We start from the raw sequence: 24,861 nt of genomic DNA, 5'->3' as shown, positions 1-24,861 counted from the left end.
ATGGAAAAATAGCCTTTCATATGTTCCAGAGAGATGGTCTAACATCCCAAAAGTAGAAACTTTTACCCAAGACAGACACGGTGGTGCCATTCTTTTTCACTCTCGCAAAATTGGCGAGTTATCCCACGCTCCGCCACAGTCGCGTGCCACCAACGTAATGTTGTAATAATATGTTTTTTCAACGTTAACTCTGTCGTCGCCATTAGTTAAATTCCATGTCACCGTAACATTACTTACACAAGAGTAAATTCAGAGAAAATGAACCCCAAATACAAATTCAAATGAAATTGCTGACAAACATTATATATACAGAGGCAGTGGCACCTGTGTGCCCCCCAGCTCAAGCATCAGAGAAATGGATTCGCAAGACCAGAGCTAAAAAAAATAGTGCGTATATATTTGTTGTTAGCCACTTCCGATCAAATCTCCGGCGGCGGCGCAATCGATTCCGCCGCCGCATATGGCTAAAGGTCGCAAACTAACCACCAGCCGGAGTGAACGTTTCCTGGGAACCTACGACTACTCCAACAGCCGCGGCTCCGCTGCCGTGGACCCGTCGGAGTTTCGTGAGGAGGATATCTGGAGCACCGGAGATGACTCCGGCGAGCCCGAGTGGGAGCCACACGTGTCTTCCGGAAGCAACGGCGGGAACTACAGGCGGCGGATTCCACGCGAAACGCAGGACCACCGGCGCGTGGGAGGTCTGTCGTTAGCGTTTGAAGCCCCGGCGAGTGGCTCGTCGCAGAGGATCGTGCATCAGTTCCGCGCGCGTGAAGAGATGGCAGCGACACCTCGCGGACGCCACGTGGCGACATCGTTGCCGGTGAACGTGCCCGACTGGAGCAAGATTCTCCGAGTGGACTCGGTCGAGTCGATGAACGATGAGGAGGAAGATGACGAGTCGGAGATGGAGCCACCGCATGAGTACTTGGCGCGTAGCCAAAAGATGGTGGCGAATTCGGTGTTTGAAGGCGTGGGCCGCACGTTGAAGGGCCGTGACTTGAGCCGGGTTCGTGACGCGGTCTGGAGCCAGACCGGGTTCGATGGGTGATGGCCCGGTTCAGGTTTGGGCTTTCTCCGGGTTTGCACCATAAAATTGGTAGAATATATAAAATTTATCGTAAAAGCTATGCAGCCACACATAAACACCACTTTGTAGAGTGTAGTGTTTATGTTTCCCCTGGTCATAAAACACAAAAACACAGTTTTGTAAGTAAGTTTAGTTCTGTTTTTTTAACTAGAATTGCAGTATTATTTTGATGATTTATCAAAATAAAACTGTTATTTTAGTTAAAAAAATAATACTAAAACTATTTATGAAACTGAATATAAGTTTTGTGTGTGTCATATTTATTTTTATTGTTAACGAGGTTGTAAGTGATGGGTAGTTAAAGACAATTGTTTTGGTTTTTCTGGGCGATGATTCGGCTGAGTGGACTCGGGCGATGAGAGTCCAACTCAGTGGCCAGTGAGCCTGAGCCGTGATAATTAATTAGCATGTAATTGGAATTTGTGAATTTGATTAAGATCTTCTCCGGCCATGGCCACTTTATGTCTTCCACTTCCTGTTTGATTAATTTACGTTTTGTTAATTGTGAAAGATAAACTAATTTTAGGTTTACCTTATGATGTGATATAGATGTACATAAGAACGAACATAATTGGTTTTGAGAAAACTGAAAATAATGCTAATTAATGGTATTATTAGGGCTTGCCGATAATGAGACAAAGAACACCGTTTTCTTACAAAAGTGTTTGAAGGTCACTTTGATTGGTTGGTTCTTGTACAAATGCTTAGAATCACATAAGTTCTTCAACTTGTCTTTTTGAAATGGGGACCCTATATGTTTAGGGAAAGAAAATAAGAACAACTTTATATATATATATATATATATATATATATATATATATATATATATATATATATATATATATATATATATATATATATATTACCTAATTGTTTGTAATTTGCAATACATCGATTATTGTTCAGTTCCTGTCTATTTGATTTCTGACTAATACTCAAATAGTTTATAGTAGTATGATATTTATTTTAAGGAAAACAAAAATGATTGAAATAAATAAATGACAATTCATTAAAAAAAATCATAAAAAAAATGAAACCACACGTCGAATGAAACGAAAGAAATTATGAATCAACTGTTTTTGTTTGGGTTTGCGTCATTTATTTATGTTTTATAATGAAAATGTGGGAAGTAAAGGAAAAAAGATACCCAAAATTGACTCGCATCTATGCCCTGGGAATGTGAAACTAAACAGGCACTAAAATAGATATAAAAGCATTATTAGGAAGTATAAACATTACAAAAACTCTCACTGTCTCTCTCTCTCTCACACTCACTCTACGTCACACATAACTGATTCTTTTTTCGATTCTGAATTTTAATAGTAATTTCATCATCATATATAATTTTCTACATATTTGTCGTTTACCGACTAATGAAAAAAACTCATATTAAAAATAATACAGTTAACATCGATGAACCGTGTCTAATCTCAGGAAATTATTAGTAGCATTAAAGGTAAAAAAAAAAAACTTCCGAGATTACAATATTATAGTTTAAGTGTGTTTAAGACTAACAAAACATTAACAAGAGGTTCTCTATCACAAATTATAATTTTAGAAAAGGGAATAGCAGAATAAAGAAATTAAGAAACAAGTGAAGGCAATGAATGAATGGTGCAGTTGAAGTAGTGCAATGATTAACCTAAAATTTGCCCTAAATCAACAGTGGCGTCACTCCATCATGATATGTGTTCATTGAAAAAAAAAAGTCTTAAATTGAAAATGGTCACCCCAGAACATGATATCCAAATATCTTATTTGATGAAGAAAAATTTGTGGAGAATGACAAATGGGCCCTCACAAAGAGAGAGAAAGAGAATGAAAAAGGTGATGGATGATGGGTACAGCATCGAAAGAAATTGGGTTAGGTCCAAAGAGTGGGAGTGAACATTAAAAGCCTCTTTTTCATGAAAAAGAAAGGAAAGGAGTATTTTATCTTGGGCTCACAAGCCCCCTAGCTTTTGGACCATACATTCTGCGCCTTCATTATTCATTATTATTTTCGGACTTCAACTTTCAAGAAACTTTTTTTTTTTAATTTCTCAAAACAAAATAAACCGATTTTCTTGGCTTCTAAATTTAATAAAAAATATTAGATATATTATTGATAAATCACAATTTCTTCCTGTATTTTAATAGTTTTTTTTTTCTCATACTCCCCCACTTTAAGGAAAAAAAATACAATAAGAACTTCAAAATACATTTAAATAAATATTTAGATTTTATTTTTGATTATTTTGGATTGATAATTTAGTAATAACTTATAAAAAAAATTAAAAAATATGAAATCAAATTTTTAAAATGATTTAAAATATATTCCAAAATGATTAATCCCTCTGAAAGTTGTAACTTTTAAATTTCCCAAAATATATTTTAAGTGGTTTTGAAAATCTAATTTTGTAATTTAATTACCATGCATTTCAAAAAGATCAAGGATTTTTTTTTCGCATGTTTTGGAAATGAGTAATTCAAAATTTTAAAATATTTTTTCTTTATTGTTTAAATTTTGAAATGTGTGGAAAATATATATGGAAATGCAGAAGACAATTACCTCAATGGATATTTAGAAGCAACTGTTGGCTTGGATTTGACGATAAAAGAAAAAGATAAACATTTTATTATTATTATTAGGAAAACAAAAATTTTATCAGCTTTGAAACCCTGTTCAAGTAACAGTTTAGATATTAAATAATAGACAACTTAACTTTCTATTCATTACTTCCAGGTAAACTCATTTCATATTTACAAATAAAATTTTAAAACTGTTTTTTAAGATTATTTATAGATAACGGACATTTTATGTATTCATAATTGAGGTTGATTTGTCGTCATGTTCAAAATTTCTAAATGAGAACAGTGTCGTGTTACAATAATGATTTCAATAATTTTTTGTTTTGTTTTATTTTTTTAAATGGTACATTTTCTTTTGGAAAAAAAATATATCTTCTAGGTATGAGAGTAGTTGAAATAACTTACTTAGGGTCATATTAAGATATTATTGGACTTCCTAACCTGATTCATATATTATGGATTAATCTTAATCCATTTTGAAAAGAGTTTTTTTTTCTTTACCAGGTGAATGTGTTAAAAATGTTTTAACCTTACATACTATTTAAGAAGCTCAAACTAACTTTGATTATTTACGAAACTTTTGCTAAATGTTTTTTAAATTATACTGGTTCTTAACAAATTTAAAATTGAAAATTTATTCCTGTATATTTTACATTTAGAACATAAGGCTCAACCAATTCGTTTTGTCAGGTTAATTTATCATAATTTGAATTTAACCTATCTCGATATTTTGTAGGTGGTTTTGACCTTAGTTGTCTTTATTTTAATCAAAATTAACATAGTTTGACATGCTTGACTTGACTTTGTTAAAAGTAAGTTTAATTTGACTTGGCCCTAAGTCTATCCAATTTTTACTTAGTCAATATAGACTTGATTCTACTTCATATAATATGGTTGACATGACTCAACTCTAACATGGACTAAACTTGAAGTGGATCCAACTTCACTTGACTTGAGGATAGTTAATTCAATTAAACTTCAAATGGACTATAAATGAGTCGAACCGAGGTAGGTCTAACTTCACTAAACTTTACATGGCCCAACGTGATTTTAGATTGACTTAATCTAATATGGGCTTGACTCTACTTGACTTTACTTAAACTTAACTTGAGTCTCTCCAATGTGGATCTAACCTAACTTAGGATGAAGTGGGTTTACTCAACTCGAACAAATGTGTGCATGAATTGATTCACTTTGAGTTGTGGCCAACCTAACTTATAAAGACTTTTACTTAACTTGACTCATGGTTACCAACCAGAGATACTATTAACTCGAGTTAACTTAACCTTAATTTTTGCCTGATTTTACTAATAATAAATGTCTTTTCATGTGTAATAATATTTTTTAATATTTTCCATTTTTAAATACTTTTTACTTTAAAACTTTACTAATGAGTTAATCTTAATCCATGATAATTTTGTTGACATTTTTATTTTATGAACCTTTTTTTATATACATTTTTAAAGCCTTGACCCAATTGGATTAAGGTAAGCCGAATTGATAAGTCTATATATTATTTACCCGAAAGTTTAGAATCTTATACTTGAAAGACACTTTCAAAGAGTAAGAAAAAAAAGTATTTTAGTTATTATGATCACAAATCTTAAAGTATACATTAATATCTATTATAAACTATACATTATTTTAAGTTATTATTTTATTTCATGATTTACAAATCCCTAATATCAAGATTATATTTTGTTCCTAATTTACCAAAGGTTTAATTATTCGGAATATACTTAGTTTGGTTCCAAAATTTCAGAATAGTACCCACCTTTAAGTAATGTGTATCAATGTAGTGACCTTCGTTAAGTTTTCGCAAGCGCCGTTAAGAACTTTGTCACGTGTCAGCCTCTGATTTTTTTTAATTCTTTTATTTTTTTTTATTTTTTTTTGAATTAAAAAAAAATTGGCACATGTCAAATACTTGATGTGACACGTGACAATGTATCGTCACGTGGTAAGTTACCTTCCAAGTGTCATTGTATTGATTTCAACTTGGTCCCTATATATGTCTTTTTGTTTCAATTTAGTATCCATATATGTTTATTCGTTTTAATTTAGTACCTGCTCTATTTGTTTCAATTTTGTCAATATCTTTTTACAAAAAGAGAAATATTGTGTCTCCCTTAAGACCAAATTTATTATTTAAATAAATGTTATATTTATATTTTTTATTAAAAATGACTTATAAAATTAGGTATTGAAATTTATATTAAAGTTAATAGTAAATATCATGAATAACAAATTTACCAAAACTTTGTTATTCATGAGTATAACAAATATCAAAGTAACAAAACATAAATTTGTTATTCATGACTTTTACCATTAACTTTAATATAAATTTGAATACTTAATTTTATTAGTCATTTTTAGTAACAAATATCAATATAACATTTATATAAATAATAAATTTTGTATTAAAAGAGATACAATATTTCTCTATTTAAAAAAATATATGAACAAAATTCAAACAAATAGAACAGGGACTAAATTGAAACATATATATATATATATATATATATATATATATATATATATATGAGTACTAAATTGAAATAAATAGAGATTAATTTGAAATAATGACACTTGACAGGTACCTTGACATGTGATAGTACCTTATTATGTGTTACTGACAATGTCGTATGTCACATCAAAAATTTGACACGTGAATTTTTTTTTTAAATTCAAAAAAAAATTAATTAAGAAATAAAAAAAAATTAAAAAAAATAAAAAAAACAGAGACGGATAAATACAAAATACTTAATGACGTTTGCAAATAACTTAAAAAAGTATTACATTATTACACATTGTGAATTTGAATAATAAATTGAAATAAACTAATAGGTACGTTTTAAAATTTTAAAACCAAACTAGATATCGGAGTAATTAAACCTTTACCAAATTACGGTAAAATAATAACAAAAAAAACGCAAATTTTTGAACTACGTAAAAACAAAGATAACTCTTACCCCAGTAAAAAAGAAAAAGTTAAAAGGACCTTAGTCTTGAAAAGGAAATATTTAAAGGAGTAAACAGGAGGAGGACGAAAGGATATTGTCAGCGCTGTGGATTTTGATTCGTGAAGAAAGATCAGCATAGAAGGGGAACAAAAGAAGAATATAAGAGAAACAGGAAGGAGTAAAAGCCAGCAAATTTTCCCGTTCCAGTGGGAGTAAACGAATCCGTAAACACAGAATCAACAAAACAAAGAAGACGAGTAAACAGTGTCGTACGACGTCGCTCTTTGCTCTCCTCTTCCTCCAGGCCACACTCATTTCGCTCCACAAATTATTCGCCCGTCGCAGCATCGACGCATTTATCATCTTCCACACGTGCGTTTCTTACCTCTAATTCCGTTACTTCTTCCTCTTTTTGTTTGGTTAGGTTCAAGTTGCTTTATGTTGTTAGGGTTCTCCGCAATGCACCTTCTCTTGTTTTCAATTCTTAATTATTATTCATCGCACTGAAATCATAACCGATCAATCGCAATTCGCGTGTTACTTGGATTTGATTACTAGCTCTTGGCTTTCTGAACTAATTTCCTTAGCATGCAATTGGGGTTCAGGCTGCGTTGTGGTCCTGCTGGATGTTGAGAGTTCTAGCTTGTGGGAATTGTTTTGCTTTGGAGTGTTTGTGATTAGAGGAAGGGTGATCAAAGGTTATTTCCTTATATGTCGGAGTTTATTGGGGCATATTGTATCATGCATAATCTCTCATTGGGAGAAAGGATAACTGTGGGGAGAAGGAGCTGGAGAATACCATTGCATTGACTTTATTAATTAACAAAACAAAATGTGCGTCCACTATGTACACAGTAATGTAATCTTGTTAGTGGCTATACTCCGATAAGTGGTTTGGCCTAATGTAGTTATAATTTGTCAGTCGCATATATTCTCATCATAGACAGTGATAAAATTATATAAGATATTGTGTGGCATGCAAGTTATTGTGATTGTATCCTTTGTTCCTTTTGTTTTCTATCCCTAGTTTCGTGTTTTTTATTTTTTTTATATATATGCTTGATAAATGCTAATATGACTGGATATTAACTGTTTATTTTTTGGAAACTTTGGAATTTTGGGAACGTAAAAATCACCTTTTTGTTAATTATTGTTTTAGTGTTTTGATTTCATTCTAGTTTTCAATAAAATCATTTTTTTCTTTGAAATAGATTTTTGTTGCATTCATCTTTTAGATGTGACTGGAGTTGGAAGATGTATGCATATACCCTATACGCCCTCATTTGTGTTTATTACTGTTTTTCCTTTCTTCAGGGTCCGTAGTCATTCCAAAATCCGTCTTATGGATATTGCCTCTTACACATACTTTTGGATGTCTCTGAGGATCTCAGCCTAAGAGTAAACTGTAGCCATATTGTTTGTTTAAGATGCCTTTAGGCTCAAATTCACAGTCAGCGGAAGTTTGCCTTGCAATGAATCAGAATGCACTTTCTTCCTCTGACAACCATGGAAGGACCTTAAAACCTGAGGAGGATAAAGAAGAAGGGGAGGAGGAGGAAGATGAGGATGCAGATTTTAACCCATTTCTAAAGGAAACTCTTTCCCAAGAAGCTTCTTCAAGTTTGAGCTCTGAAGTTGATGGTTTGGATGGTAATGTGGTCACTAGTAAGCCATCTGTAGGTTCAGAGTTATCAAAGGTAACAACTAAGGAGCAAACCTGTACTGCTGTAGATAATGAACATGGCGAGGAGGAAATTGTTTTACAACCTTCTGGTATGATCTCTTTGTCAGAGATGAATCAAGTGAAGCACAATGACCTAACCAGGGTGGCTGATGGCAATGGTTCAAGGACAGGAGAACTAAGTGACAAAACAAATTCTCGAAGTCCTGTAATAGACGTAGACAATGAGGATGCTATCTGTATGCGCACCAGAGCTCGTTATTCACTTGCAAGTTTTACACTTGATGAGCTTGAGACTTTTCTTCAAGAAACTGATGACGATGATGATCTCCAAAATGCTGATGATGAAGAAGAGTATAAAAAATTTTTAACAGCTGTTTTACAGGGCGGGGATGATGATCTTTCAACTCATGAAAATGAAAATCTTGATGATGATGAGGATAACGATGCAGACTTCGAGATAGAACTGGAGGAGTTGTTGGAAAGTGATGCTGAAGACAACTCAATGGTTAAAACCCGAAAAGAATCTGATCGAGCTGGACGACGACCTGAGACTAGGCAAAATAAGCGTCAAAAGGTGTCTGCACAATGTGAGAAGAAAACATTAGGAGAAGTCAAGAGGCCACTCCGCCCCATTTTGCCTAATTGGCTGAACGGAACTCTAGCTTCAGGAAAAGGTTTGGTTCCTGAGGCTTCTCTGAGCTTTCAGTCTTCTGCTTCAGGAAATGGTCTTGTCAATGGGTTCACTCCCCTGCAGATTGGTCAGTTGCACTGTTTGATACATGAGCATGTACAACTTCTTATTCAGGTGTTCTCTTTGTCAGTTCTTGAACCTTCCCAAAAACAGGTTGCTTCTCAGGTTCAAGGTTTGCTTTTTGAGATGCTTCACAAACGTGATGAAATATTAGCTTCAAAAAGAGTTCCATATCCCACTGTTTGCTTTTCTCCATCTTTTACATGCTCATCTGTGTCTGAAGAAGGCTCAAAGTTTGTCCAGGTCCAGTCCAATACAGAAGAATATGGTCTTCCACAAGATGCACATAATGTTTTGTGTTCTCAATCAATTCAGAGATCCTCTGAAGGTTTGAACTTGCAAAGCTGTTTCCAACCTGCTGAGAGTTCTTTCTGGATTCCCTCTGTAAGAGGCCCTGTAAAATCTATTTTGGATGTTTCTCCTCTTCATTTAGTAAGAAGCTACACTGATGACATTAATTCCGGTAGGTCATTTTAAAGACTGCAAGTTTTCTTCTGGTTATTTCATTTTGTGCTGGTTTGTAAAAATAAATTCTGCATACTCAGGAATTGGTTTAAAATTCCTTTTACAGCTGCCCAAGAGTTTCGAAAGCGATACATTGAGTCTTGTTCCGATTCACCTGTTGAAAAGGAACCTCTCTTTCCTTTTTCTTCACCAGTTGCTGAAGCTAATAGTGAAATTTCTAGTGGAACCACCGCTAAAGCAGTTAATGCAGTCTCAACTTCACCGGGTCAACAACAACCAAAGAAAACATTGGCTGCTATGCTGGTTGAAAGTACAAAGAAGCAGTCAATTGCTTTGGTGCCGAAGGAAGTTGCAAAGTTAGCTCAAAGATTTTTGGCCTTGTTCAATCCAGCATTATTCCCACATAATCCACCCCCAGCAGCAGTTGTAAATAGGATACTTTTCACTGATTCTGAGGATGAGTAAGTTGCATGCCTCTTCATTATGCCAACCAACTATATTAAATGATCTACTATGAACATTCTTGATTTTTATTCTGTTTATTTAACATTACCATGGACTATGTTTACATATGTCTGTGATGTAGACAGGTAGGAGGTCTAAAGTATGCAAGTAAACTTTTGAACTTTTTATACGACTTTAAGTATGTTCAACGATCTTAAATCTGCATTGTCCTTAGAAGATCTTAGAGTTTGGCTCAGGGTCTAAATTAATTCCACAAATATTCCTCGTAATGTGAACATCGTTCAAGTCTTATAATGACTACAATGGCTATATTTCAAGTTCTGTTTCATGCCCATGATTGGACAATTGGAGTGTGGACAGATTCAGGTGGCAAGATAACTTTGTCACACACGCCTAGGAATAGTGATCTAGACTGTAAACAAATGCAGGTTGCCCTGTAACGGATCTAGGCTATATTTTGTGATTTGAAATCGAGTCTAATTTAACCTCATGAAATTAGCTTGTCAAAGTTTAGAATACGGCTTAGGGTGTACTATCTTACAAAATTGGCTTGTGAGGAGAAAACTGCTCAATCTCACAAGGACCACATTGACTATATCGTTAGTTGATGCTATATTGCAACACAACTCCTCATATCTAGCAAGTGGACATCTGCAATGTGAAAAAAGTGGATGGCCAACCACAATTCTCTTCCATGCTTAGGAATAGACATCTAAAGCATAAAAAAATCCAAATTTCTTTAGAAAGTGGATTTTAAGTCTAATTTAACTTTACAAAACTCGCTTGTGTGGTAAGATTTGCACCTAATAATATATTATAGTTCGGTCATTTTTCTATTCCATGTAAGATCTTCGACACTCTCTCACTCCTAGAACTAGACATTTGAGCATGATCCAATAATGGCTTGACAAAGGGTAGTATGATAGACCCAACAAATCTTGTTAGGATAGACTCCAATACTATCTAATAAGGTGAACTTTAAGTATAATTTAATTGTACAAACTTGGTTTGTAAGGTGATGCATCCACTGTAGCCGATGTGAAATCTCTAATACATTCCATTATGTCAAGAATCGAACATCTCGAGTTTGGAAATAAATATTTATGGGTGGTCCTATAGTAGGTGACATGATATGCTCAACAAATCTTGCTAGGATAATCTTTAACGGATCATCTTAGAAAGTGAATTTTATGACTAACTAAACCTCACTAAACCAATTTGTAATGTAAGATTTACACTTAATTATATACTATAGTTTCACCATATCATTAATTGATATTACATCTTCAATACACCCTATCATGTCGAGGACCGAACATCTCGAGTGTAAGGCTTGATATTTGTGGGTAGTCTGATCATAAACCAATAGTTAGTGAAATGATAAACCTAACAAAATATGCTTAGATTCTAACACCATCTTAGGAAGTGGACTTTCAACTTAACTCAACCTACCAAAATAGACTTGCAAGGTCAAATTTGCGCCCACTAATGTCCAATAAATTGATAATATTTTTAGTCAAGGGATCTCCAATATATCTATGATAGGTTTTGATACTATCTTAGAATTTGGGTTTAGGACAAAACACATTGATGTAGTTCTTTGAGTTTAAATTTTAATGCCGAATGTTAATATCCAGATTGAATTAATTGATGTGGCTTGCTGGAAATAATATTAGTGAATAACCTTAGAATTGTATGTTAATGTATCACACAGTAAAATTCATTTCTAGTAGTGTTTAGGAAGTCGCACACAAATAACAGTAGCCTAGGAAATAGTCTCTAAAGTCCAATATCAACCTATTAATATGGATGTCTAGTATAACCTATACTTGAAAAACTCAACACTTATGTAAAACATTCTACTGTATGATACGAAAACATTCCCATTTTGATTTCTCATTAAAACATTTTGTTCTGTGTTTCTTCTTTATTCCTCTAAGTTCAACATGGTTGTTGTATTGGTGTGTATGAGGCAATGAAACTTGATAAAGCTAGCAAGACTCTACTGTCTATGTTCATCTTGTCTCAAATGAAAATATGATTGCTTATTATACTATGCTTGCTTAGTAATTTAAAAAGTTCCAGTTAGACCTCAACATTTGCTTTAGTTGGTTATAAATATGAATAAGCGTTTTGAATAAGTGAAGCAGAGAAAAATTAATCATTTGAGATGTCTCTGGTGAAGATATTTATTTCAACATTCTATCTTTTTGTGTGTTCCTTGAATTTGATGCACTACGAGTTCTCTTTTGGTTATTCATTAGTCCTATGTTTGAATTATTGTATGTGTATAAGAGAGTACCTTCAATTATATTTCTCTTTCTTTGTACACTTCTACACTTTCCTTTTAATGAGAATATTTTCTTTTATCATGAAGTATATTTTTTAGTGTATAATATACACTACAGACAACCACCTATTGTGGTCTTTGTGGAGATGGAAGACAAGTTGACACTATTATGTTCTGTTGGTGTTTGCCTGTTTGTCTGTTTTTCTCTGTTTTATTTATTGGAGCTAAGAGCATTTTTTATTTATCACTAATTTAAACCGTAGTTTACTTATCAAATTGTTTTCCCTTCATAGTTGTTTTAGTCTGCTATTATAAAGATTTATTACCTCAATTATTATCTCAATTGCATATGAGAAGCTTATGGAGTTAACATCTCTTCGTTTTAATTTTATTCCAGATTACTAGCCTTAGGGATAATGGAATATAATACAGATTGGAAAGCAATTCAACAACGTTTTCTTCCCTGCAAGTCTAAGCATCAGGTATATACTATTGCAAATTTCTTTTGAGGATTTTTTGGGGGTGAGGGGGACAGGCAAAAGTTTGACTGTTGAATCATCTTCATTTTATTTTTGTTGCTATCTTGTTCTTGTTAACAGTAAATAGACTGTGTTTTTTGGCAGATACATGTATGTTAAATTTTTTTTTGCTATGCTTTCTGTCCTTTAGGTATTTTCCCTCATATGGGAGAATTCTTATGGTTTTATATTGAGACTGGAATCAGTTGTTTTTTTATTGGTCATCATACAATGCTGTATGATTAAATGGTTTGGATATGGTTTATTGGTTAGATTAATAAAGACCCTTTAGCAGTAACTGGATGGAGATCCTCCAGCCAAAAGCACTATAGGCTTTACATTGTTACTACTTGCCATTTTCTGTCTCTATGCCTCATGTTCTTTTGGCTGAAGAAATACCAAAACCAAGTGTCTGAAAAACACTACACTCAACAGTAGGATCCTCTGAAACACAGGTTAAGGAGTGAAAAAAGTAAAATAAAATAAAGAGCAATTAAACAAGTCTGTTCCTGTCTGTTTCAAGCTGTTTTGTTTTACTATAACAAACATGTTTCAAAGATAAAACATAAACAGTCTTAGTTGTCAAATTAGAGTCCTGGATACAGCTTTGGAAAGTTGGTTTTATTTTAATGATTGTTATAGGTGGCATAGTATACTATATTTAACTTATTGGTTGGGCAATAAGTTCCTAGTTGTCAGAGCAGTATCCTGGATACACTTTCTTTTATCCCTTTAACATGGTGCTATTAGGTCGATGACGCTACATTTATCATTTGTATTTGGGCGTGCTTATTCCATAGAATTGAATTGTTATCATGATGATGACTTGCATTCCTTCTTTTTACTAGGTTTTGAGTTAATTTGAAATGTTTTTGTTGAATAGTTTAGGTCAGCAATTCCAATATCAAACGTTGCTATCTGTCTAAATATGAAATGGAATGTTCTGGTTACAGATTTTTGTCAGGCAGAAGAATCGTTGCTCTTCAAAGGCATCAGAGAATCCAATAAAGGTGAATTTATATACATAATCTTATATATGGTGTTAGATTGTAACTAGTCATTAACTATTACTGATTTGTTAATCATTAGCTGTTACAGATTCTAGGAAATTAGGATCATTGATTCCTTAATTATGCAAAAATTTAATGTATTTGATTGTGTAAATTAGTATAAATACATACTATGTGGTCTGCATTAGAGACACAACATCAGATAAGACAAACATAGTCTTAGCATATGGTATCATTGCTAGATAAGGGTCTGCATGGTTTGGATTTATAATATAAAACCCAAAAAACCATTTATAAACTGTATTATTAGTTTAGTTTTAAAAATATGACCAACTCTGTTTTTTAACCAAAACCAGTTTGGTATTAATGAATTGGTTTCAAATTAGTTTCTATCCAGTTTATATGCATATCTTCCAGTGCACTCCCTACTCCAATGTGTTTACTTTAAATCTTCAAACAAGTCGTCTTCTGCATAATTCATTCACATGAACTAATTCTAGAAAAAGCTCTATCAAAAGGTTCTTCCCCTAATGAGACTGGTTGGTAAAGGCAACCACTAGGATGAGAGTTGTGAATGTTATTTTTATGGTTCAAAATTTGACTTTTAAAAATGGTTTTTTAATTTCTAAACCAGTTTTTGTAGTTTATGAGCCTGGTCGCATTCTTGGAGGAAAACCAGTTCAGTAACTTCAGTTTAATTGCCGCATTCAATCATTGGGTTTTTTTAAATGTAATTTGTGGTTCAGAAGTTTTCACATTTGAAAGACTTTTCGAATTTATAAACTCCATTTAGTATTTAGGAACCAGATTGCATTCTAAGGGGAAAATCGGTTATGTTAAATAACTGGTTTTAGTCATTTTGTCTTTGCAAATGTAATTTGGTAGGTTTATGGTGTGGATTGGTTAAACTGGTTTTTCCTAACACCCCCATTTTACTAAAATCCAATGGTCATGCATGTGAATCTTAGTTATCTGATTCATGGCTACTAGATAATGAATTAGAAATTAATTTTGTGCATTGCAAATTGATGTTTTGTTCCCTTATAATAGTGCATTATTGGAAACATAGGTGTATCGTAACTAACAGTTATTATAATAAATAGTTGCCACAATGTTAAGGGTAAAATCATAAGGAAATATGTACACAATTTTTTTTTTATGGAAGTGTAGCCCCTTTTATTATATACTGTAGATGGTTTGATCATTCAAAGTGAGACTGCGAAACCATAAAGCTTTTTCGTTGAATGAGATTTTCAGTTTCATTCAACAAAACTTAATTTTTCTAACTGCAACCCAAACACATCCTTAATCACATCAACATCACTCATTATTTTGATTTAGATCCTTATCCCAGTGGCATGATGACTTCTCAAGGGGTTAGCATGCTTTCTGAGCACCTTGTATCTGTTTTCACTTTATAGCGTATATGCCTATTATAGCTCTGTATTTATAGGCTTGTGGCACATATGGAACCATACTATACTCACTAATTAATAAAATAATGGTTGATATTAGTTGCATGGTTTCTCTATACAGGCCGTTCGAAGAATGAAAACCTCCCCATTGACTGCAGAGGAGATAGCATGCATTCAAGAGGTAACATATTCAACACTTCAAGTGCATTTTGCGTTTGAAAATTTTCTGCTAGATAGCATTATTTTGACTTGATGATGTATGACAGGGACTCAAGATTTATAAATTTGATTGGATGTCAGTATGGCAATATATTGTTCCACATAGAGATCCGTCCTTGCTTCCACGCCAGTGGCGCATTGCTCTTGGCACTCAAAAGTCATACAAGATAGACGAATCAAAAAGGGAGAAGAGGAGATTGTACGAGTCACAAAGAAGAAAGTTAAAGGCTGCCTCATTAGAAAGTTGGCGAGCTATATCTGATAAAGAGGTTTGTTACTGTCTGGAGCTTAGAAGCTTTGTTTTGAATTTTATCACCCTGGTCTTACATGTGTTTGAGATGCCATGATAGTCTTCTTAAATGTCGCTTTTGTTTACTACCTGAATGGCTTTGGACAAGTGACAGATAAATACACAGTGTACAGTTTTCAATTTACTCTTGTGGAATCTTGGTTCACATGTTAGTTAACAGGAAATTATAAATCATTGTAAATTGTCGGCATGCTTATATATATATATTTCTAAATTGCATGTTTATTATGTACGAAACTTCTCACCTCTACACATGTACATTGCCGGTTTTTCTATCATAACACTGGTCTATCTGGCTTCTCTTATGGGTTATCGAGGAGTAGAATTCACAGGTTTTTTTTGGAATTTATTGCAGGATTGTGATACTGAAATTGCTGGTTCAGAGTCCATGGATTATTCAGATGTACCATACGTGCACCAGGCATTTCTGGCAGATTGGAGGCCAGACACATCTGCTCTTGGTTATTCTGAACGCATTCCGACTACATCTGGAGAAGGAAATGTTGCTCACAATGCATTTTCTCAGAATATTCGATTTTATAGGGGTACTCAAGATTATGGTTTAAGTGGAAAAGTTCAATATCAGAATGGTAATCAATCTGCATTTCCGTCTGTATCTTACCTACCTCAATTTTTTCACACTACATCTGATTTGAGAAATGGAATGAATGGTGCTCCTAGCGCCCTTAATCCTAAGAAACCAGTTTTTAATGTGACTTCTAGCACCAAGTACTATTGTCGGCCCTATCGGTCTAGGAGGGCACATAATGCCCACTTGGTGAAATTGGCTCCTGAGTTACCCCCTGTAAATCTTCCTCCTTCTGTTCGTGTGGTTTCTCAAACTGCTTTTAAAGGGTTCCAGTGTGGTACGTCTAAGGTTTATCCTCCTGGAGGTGGTGTAGCTGCTTCTAGAGAAGATCATTTTGCTTCTCAAAATCATCATGGCGAGAAATCTGAAAATGTCCATCCTGTTATAGGTGCAAAGCCTGCATTGAAAGACACTATCAGAAATTCTCAATTAGAAAGATCTGAAACTGTTGAAGGCAGATCTATTGGGGTAGAAAAAGGTACCTGTACCGATCTTGAGATGCATCCTCTCTTGTTCCAGGTCACTGAAGATGGCAATGTGCCTTATTATCCATTGAAATTTAGTTCTGGCACTTCTAGTTCCTTCAGCTTCTTCTCAGGAAGCCAACCACAGTTAAATCTCAGTCTCTTCCATAGCTCACAGCAACAAAGCCACATTGATTGTGCTAACAAGTCGTTAAAGTCTAAAAATTCCATTCTAAGATCTGGAGGCATTGATTTTCATCCACTTCTTCAGAAATCTGATGATGCACAATCACCTAATTTTGATTCCAATCAGCCTGAGTCACTGGGCACTAGTGGTGTGTCGGCAATAGCGAATAGATATTCTGGCCTTATTGACAAATCTAATGAACTTGATTTGGAGATTCACCTTAGTTCTGTGTCTGGAAGGGAGAAATCTGTGAAAAGTAGACAGGCAAAAGCACGTGATCCTGCAGGGTCCCAAAAAACTGTAGTAATTAGTGGAATAGCGAGGGAACCTCTAGAGGACAGCGTTCCTCATTGTCAGCAGGGTGGGGAAAATGTTTCAGCAAGCAGTCGTGGGCTTGCTTCAAGTTATCCTTTGGTTGTTCCTAATGATAACATTGCCAGATATGATGTAAATGATATTGGTGATCAGTCTCATCCCGAGATAGTGATGGAGCAGGAAGAGTTAAGTGATTCTGAGGAAGATATTGAAGAACATGTAGAGTTTGAGTGCGAGGAGATGACTGATTCTGAAGGAGAGGATGGTTCTGGCTGTGAACAAGCTCTTGACGTTCAAAATAAGGTAGTTGGTTTAAATTCTCACTTTCCTTTTAGTTTTGTGCATGCCTGTCTCTCTGTGTGCATTTATAAATTACAAATTTTATGAATAAGGAGGAGAAATACAATTTACAAATTATTACGATTTGAAATAACATATATCTTCTCTTGTATAGTTTCCCCCGTACTTCAGTCTTCCAAATTAAAAGAGAAACTAAAATATTTGTTTTGTTTGTAAAAAAAATTCATTTTCAAATTTAATTATCAAAAAAATCATTCCCTTTCTTATTTTTTGTACTAATTTTTGAAAATAGAAATTAGATGAAAATAAGGTAGTATATTTGTAAAAAATGTGAAAACAATGGAAAACATTTTTTCAAAGAATTAGGCCGGTAAATCTTTGTTTTCTAAGATATGTGGAACTAGCAATTATCCTTGTTCTTCAGCTTTACTACTAAACTCACTATTTTCGTATTAAATTAAACTCTTTAACCTGTAAAGTACTTAACTTTTTGTTTGAGTCATACATGGATTGATAGGGCTTACTTCTATTTTAATGTTTGTATTGTTCACATTATCCTTGTCAGCCTGTCAGTTCTGTTGGCTGAGCCATATCTGAGCTCTAAATAAATTGCTAGCTGATTCATTGATTGCACGTGATTCTTTGCTTTTCTTTTTCTGTTGCTTCTTGCTTCATGACTATCTGATGCATTGTGAGCCAGTATTTTTATAACAGTAGAGCCTCCATGGCAGTTAGTTAGTGGTTGATCATTGTAGTCCTTTATCATGCTACGTAAGATTCAAGACCCCAGTCTTCTTCTGAAGCTAATTCATATTATCACTCAGCTAATTATTTGTTTATTTTTCTTCCCTTCTAACTCTCTTTTAACTTTGTTTCGTTAGGAGGTCTCAATTTCTTCTCAAGTCGATGGCGGTCTCCTTACAAATAATACAGCTCTAAATATTACTTTGACAAATGAGGAACAAGATGACCGAAGTAGTTCTTCATGGCTAAGTTTAGACTCGTGCACGGCAGGTAACCCTGTACTTTCAAAGGCCATGCTTGGACACAGTACGAGTATGATTGGGGAAGCTTCTGCTTCAAGAAACTTCTCAATTGGTAAAGTTGTCACAGGGGAGACACACACCATAGACATGGTACAACAGCCAACTGTGGGTCCTCACGTGTCTACCACTCCACGAAAACCCAGGAAGCGTTTTGGCAAACCAAAGGCAAATTTAAATATAGGTCTGACTGTTGAAAGATCAAGCAATGATGGTAATCATGAAAATGGTTGATTTAAGTATTCTGGCAAGTGGGGTTCGAATAGGATTGACTATCGAAAGGTCAGGCCACGATGGGTTGATTGAAATGTTCTGTCAAATGGAGTGCAATTGAATTTTGCACGTTCACGCCATGATGATAATGTGGAAGTTTGTTGATTGGTGCACCATCTGAACTAACTGAGCTTCTTTTTGTTGTTGCTTGGCATCTAATACTGTTGCTGCTAGTGCTGAACGACAGTTAACAAGAACATAATGGGGGGTTCTTCAATTTTTTCGACGTGCTGCACCAAGAATTGAGACTTTAATTTTGTACTGTTGTTACTCGCAATGGTTGAAGGTATCTTGCCTTTGTAAATATGTCGCTAGAGGTCATGGGCAAAATGACCTTGTCTCGTTCATGAAATTAATGAAGATCATGTACACAAGTTTTCTATTGCGAGCGTCCAATGTCTCTTTTCTTATGGTGGAAGTGACGAATTGTATATGCTAACCATATTACTATTTACTAATTCTGATGTCCCAACAAGTAATATTCAAGAATGTGCCCAGAGCATGTTGGCAAGCAATCCTTTGGACTTGCCTTTTCACAGCTTTCTCTTGCATTACTTTTGTTAAAAGTAAATATTATTCATTGCTGTTATCTAAAAAAATTCATGTTATGGTAAAACTACCTTCTCGGATGTCTTAACCAGACATATCTTGTAACAGTGTATACTTGAATACAAATTTTTAACATCAATGAAATTGCAATGGAGTCTATATGCTGTATTATTAATAAAGCATACAAACGTTGGTTTCGCTTGCGCGATGCCTTTGATGCCTTTAATTATTGACGTGAGTTGATTAAGACAATTTATTTTTAAAATTAAATAACTTTGATTATACAGCTATATTTTTTGCCCAAAGTAATTAATGTTTCTTTTCTATCGAAATATTTAAACATTTTGTGATGAATTTAGAATATAATAAAAGGAGTTGGTGTATCAGTGTGGAGACGAACTGTTATATTGCCGTATCTGTGTTTTGATAGTTTTTAGAGAAAAAGAAGAAATGAAGTTAAACGGAGAAGGAATCAGCACTCGAACAGCCGCATATACCTTTGGCAAATGCCACGTCAGAATTTGGACCCACAGAATTCCCTTACGTGGCTTACGTGGCTTACGTGGCTCTCTCCTCATTCCACCACTTCAAAATCGTTATCTCCAAACCTCATCCACTTCCTAGCATCACCTCCACTCATTTTCCACTTGTAACTTCCATGGCAATTGAGAATCCTAACCCAACACAACACAAAACAACTCATTCACACAAGGAGAGGATAAGACCACTCTCTCTCACACTCACAGAAACAAAAACAAGGAGGAAAAAAATCTCAAAATAAAGCAACCAAACCCACACACCAACACCCTCCTCAATCTCCTCAAACACAAGATCAACGAACAATAATGTCTTGCTCCAATCTCACAATGCTTGTGTCCTCCAAACCTTCCCTCTCCGACCCCTCCAACCTCTCCTTCCGCTCCGTTCTCAACCCTTTTCAGCTCCCTTCACAAAACCCAACTTCATGCACCCCTTCACGCTCTTCCTCAACCCAAGTTCAGTGTGGTCTCCGAGAGCTCAGAACCCGCATTGATTCTGTCAAAAACACGCAGAAAATCACCGAGGCTATGAAGCTTGTGGCAGCTGCAAAAGTCAGAAGAGCTCAAGAAGCTGTGGTCAACGCAAGACCCTTCTCAGAGACCCTCGTTGAAGTCCTCTACAACATCAACGAGCAGCTCCAAACCGAGGACGTAGACATTCCCCTAACAAAGGTGAGGCCAGTGAAGAAGGTTGCACTTGTCGTGTGCACCGGCGATCGCGGCCTCTGCGGCGGCTTCAACAACGCTATCATAAAGAAAGCTGAGAGTAGAATTAAGGAGTTGAAGGAACTTGGTTTGGAATACACTGTCATAAGTGTCGGCAAAAAGGGTAACACTTATTTCATTCGAAGGCCTTATATACCGGTTGACAGGTTTCTAGAAGGTGGTTCACTTCCAACTGCTAAGGAAGCTCAGGCTATAGCTGATGATGTTTTCTCACTGTTCGTGAGTGAAGAGGTTGACAAAGTGGAGCTTCTGTACACTAAGTTTGTGTCATTGGTGAAGTCAGATCCTGTGATTCACACTTTGCTTCCACTGTCACCAAAGGGAGAGATTTGTGATATCAACGGTGTGTGTGTTGATGCTGCTGAAGATGAGTTCTTCAGGTTGACCACCAAGGAGGGAAAGTTGACCGTGGAGAGAGATGTTGTGAGGACTAAGACTACGGATTACTCACCAATTTTGCAGTTTGAGCAAGACCCAGTTCAGATCCTTGATGCTTTGTTGCCTTTGTATTTGAACAGCCAGATACTGAGGGCCTTGCAGGAGTCTCTGGCCAGTGAACTCGCTGCAAGAATGAGTGCTATGAGCAATGCAACGGACAATGCTTCTGATTTGAAGAAGAAGTTGTCCATTGTCTACAATAGGGAGCGCCAGGCTAAGATCACCGGCGAAATTCTGGAAATCGTGGCTGGTGCCAATGCCTTGCAATAGTGCAATTTGTAGGTATTGTTATCATTATCATTGTTATATGATGTGTTTGTCTAAGACTAAAGCGGAAACGTTTTTTGTGCTGTATTTATTATTTTCCTTCTGAACTATGTATGTAATGAATTAATGATAGATCTATATATAAAGATTCAGCGAGTTCATGGACATGTTATGAAGTGGTGTTTCACATACTTTTTGCAAAATGTTCCACTGCAATGTGGTGATTGTGTTTGATACTGTGGAGACATATATTATAACGGGTTGTATAAACTAATAAAATATTATATCACTGAATCCTGATTCGTGAATTGAAACTGAGTACTAAGCAGAATGACACATAACATCGTATGGATGAAAACGGCACACAGAGAAAGATAAGCCATCTCGTGTTAGCTGGACTTTGGCATTGGATATCTACATCACACTTTCACCACAATATCTTGATAGTTTTTCCTCTCAGAGTTTTTATATTTTTATTTGATTAGAGAAAGTGAGAAAGTAACTTCTTATACCGATTCTATTAAATGTAGCAGTGCATGTAATTTGTCTTCTGCTAACATGTTATAAGTAAACATTCTATTCTCATGCTTCCTTGCAATAAAGTTATGCTGCTGGAAATGTTTTTGGAATTATGTAGCTTAGAAAATGCACAATGATGATGCAATTTTAAAAGGCCATTTTATGTTCGTCAGGTTCTGGTTTGATCTCAGGAGATAAGCACCTAATGCATTAGAGTGAAGAAATTGTTCTGGAGCTTCTCAAAGGAGGTCAAAGTACCTTTTTATGTCTTGTCTTCTCCTCAACTTGGTTCTGATTTCTTCTAAAGCAGAAAAGTTCATTGTTCTTCAATTCTATGATGGAGCTGTAGGGAAAAGGAATATGAGTACAGAGAACACCGAGTCTGAACAAATTACTTGCAAAAAAATGACATGCACAATTTGTATTTGTATACTAAATCATGTGAAAAGTAATATAAACCCTTTGTCATCCATCTATTTGACATTCGAATTTGTGGTGCCATTATATAAGCAGAAACTTTTTCTTAAACGCTCAGACCAAATTGATCACTGTTTTGTTGAATATCATTGGAATGAACACTTCTAAATACAGAAATCAAAGCTTTCATTGCAACATAAAAGAGTTTGATAGCTCAAACATCTTTAACACACTTCACACTCATTTTATCTTCACTGTATTTTGTCAATGTCCAGGTATTATTTTAATCAAACACACACACACATATATATATATATATATATATATATATATATATATTCATTTTTGTATATGGATTGGCGGTGTTTTCTTCATACTCCTCTTAAATATCTTCATCTCGTATACTTGTTTGTTGCTTTTCTCAATCTTGCTTCAAATATCTTCATGTTTTGTTGATTATCATTGCGCATGGAGCTCATTATGAAATAATTTCAAACCACATTTGTAGAGACTATAGAGCTATTGTTGGACAAGGAAATACCTTAATGTTGTGATGTATAATTGGAGGAAGAAACAAAAAAGATAGTAGGATCAACACTAGGATTGTTTGATTGTTGTTGTTATTGTCTTTTTTTTTTTTTTTTTTTTATGTTGAAGAATGAAAGAAAAACTGCAAGATAGAAGATAAGGTTCATTAGAAGGATTTTAGTTCAGAGAACATGATAAAAGTTGAGACCTTTCAAAAACAGATAATATGTTTCTTATGTTCGCATGATTTTTGAGCGATTGTTTACAACTACAAGATTCACAGTTTGGTGTTGGATTCATCCCAAAGACTTTTTAGTCAATGAAAAAAAGTAGAATCTTTTTTGAAGATCTATTCAAAGCTCTCTCTTGCACTAGATATATGAAATTTGATAAGAAAAAATGTGAACGATACCAAAAAAAAAAATGCCCATATTATTTGTTACGTTAATTCCAATAATCAAATAAGGAATTTTTTTTTTTATATTTTTAAAAGACGAAACTGTTTATGACTCTACTCCATTTGTACTAATTGTCTCCATTGAGAGGAAGAGAAATAATAATATTCTTACGTGTAATGAAGTTAATAAGGAATATAAAATTGATTATGAGAAAACATATTATTTAAATTTAAGTTTAATTTTTATATTACATGATGGAAATAATGAGTTTTAGTGCAAAATGGATTAATTGGTTAAAAAGTTGTTTAGAGTCATCTTCAATCTCAGTTCAAGTTAATGGAAGTTCCAACCAAAAGTTTAAACCATCCAAAGGTAGACAACATGATCTTTTAGTTCTACTTTTATTCCTAATTGTTGTTGAAACCCTAGGGGAATAATGAGGCAAACAACTTCAAAAAGATGCTCGAAGGCGTTAGAATGTGAAGTAAATGTATTGAGGTAAATATGTTACAATTTTTTATGATACTTTTTTTATGTGTTGGTTTTGAAGAGTATCTTTATATGTTTTGGAATCCAGATTTTTTACTGTTTTTTTTTTGTGTTATTTTCTATTGAGCATTAAAAATACACTATATTGATATTTTAAAACTTCAAAATTAGTGGTAATCAATGTATTATGAAGACACAATACAAAAAAACTTAACAGAGAATTCAAATTCTATGTTTTGAATTTAATTTTTCTTAAAGCAAAATAGGTGGATTAGGGATGGAAGAGAAGAGATCAAGGAGAGTGTTATGACAAAATTTATTGAAATGCTAAATTGTAATATCATGTGTATTCCTTTTAGATATTTAGGTTTGTCTATTAGAGGTAATTCTAGAAAACACATCTTTTGACCATAAAAAGGAGATTGACATGGAAAGGGAAACATTTAACTTTTGCTAGAAGAATTTGCTTTGTAAATTTAGTTTTAGAAACATTACCATTATTCTATCTATCTTTCTTCAAAATGCCAATGGTTATCATTAAAGTTATTAAAAAATTATAACGGAACTTTCTTTGGGAAAGATAGAAAAATTGTTTGGGTTAAACGAGACACTTCATGCAAATCAAACTATTATGGATGATTAGATATAAAAGACATCAATTATTCAATAATTCTTTATTAGGAAAGCAAAGATTGAGGTTAGGAGTGGAAAAAAAAGTTTATGGAAGGAGGTATTATAGTCAAATATGAGAGACAAGTAGGAACTTTGATTAATTGGCTCGATTGATCATATATATGAGTCTTGGTTTGAAGAGAATAATACTTAAAAGGTAGGATTAGGGAGCAAAATCAGTTATTAACCTATTTCAACTAATAAAAAAAAATAACAATTGCAAAACTAGGGAGTTGGGTTAACAACACTTGGGAATGGAAGTTGTCATAAGGTTTGATTTGATCGGAAGATTCATTAGGTACAATTTTTGCAAAAAATAAAAATAAAAATGTAATGCTGAATATGGAGGATACGTGGATATGGAAAGATGAAGAGTCTGATTTTTATACGGTTAAAC

The 24,861-nt window shown here is 34.2% G+C and overlaps 3 protein-coding genes across 4 annotated transcripts; all 3 read left to right on the top strand.

Annotated features, from left to right (window-relative positions):
• Positions 1-325: 325 nt before the first annotated feature.
• Positions 326-1,561, top strand: LOC114186943 (protein S40-6). The gene has a single exon (XM_028075025.2). The coding sequence runs from the start codon at positions 461-463 to the stop codon at positions 1,049-1,051; it is 591 nt and encodes a 196-aa protein (XP_027930826.1). The 5' UTR covers positions 326-460; the 3' UTR covers positions 1,052-1,561.
• Positions 1,562-6,704: 5,143 nt separating this feature from the next.
• DUO3 (Homeodomain-like superfamily protein) lies at positions 6,705-19,460 on the top strand. The gene is made up of 9 exons (XM_028075842.2): positions 6,705-6,996; positions 7,939-9,522; positions 9,631-9,985; positions 12,677-12,761; positions 13,751-13,807; positions 15,344-15,403; positions 15,489-15,710; positions 16,107-17,609; positions 18,488-19,460. The coding sequence occupies exons 2-9, from the start codon at positions 8,052-8,054 to the stop codon at positions 18,881-18,883; spliced, it is 4,149 nt and encodes a 1,382-aa protein (XP_027931643.2). The 5' UTR covers positions 6,705-6,996; positions 7,939-8,051; the 3' UTR covers positions 18,884-19,460.
• A 703-nt stretch (positions 19,461-20,163) lies between these two features.
• On the top strand, positions 20,164-22,488 carry LOC114188801 (ATP synthase gamma chain, chloroplastic). 2 transcript variants are annotated; one of them, XM_028077449.2, is made up of 2 exons: positions 20,164-21,456; positions 22,134-22,488. In XM_028077449.2, exon 1 carries the CDS (start codon positions 20,317-20,319, stop codon positions 21,442-21,444), a length of 1,128 nt encoding a protein of 375 aa, XP_027933250.1. In that variant the 5' UTR covers positions 20,164-20,316; the 3' UTR covers positions 21,445-21,456; positions 22,134-22,488. The 2 variants fall into 2 exon arrangements, with proteins under 2 accessions (XP_027933250.1, XP_027933249.1); XM_028077448.2 differs by having other exon boundaries at positions 20,165-21,452.
• Positions 22,489-24,861: the final 2,373 nt, after the last annotated feature.

The sequence above is a fragment of the Vigna unguiculata genome, chromosome 6 (assembly GCF_037176805.1).
Source record: "Vigna unguiculata cultivar grain cowpea cultivar isolate G323 ecotype 2 chromosome 6, ASM3717680v1, whole genome shotgun sequence".
Lineage (NCBI taxonomy): Eukaryota > Viridiplantae > Streptophyta > Magnoliopsida > Fabales > Fabaceae > Vigna > Vigna unguiculata.
This window is presented reverse-complemented; position numbering and strand designations above follow the sequence as displayed.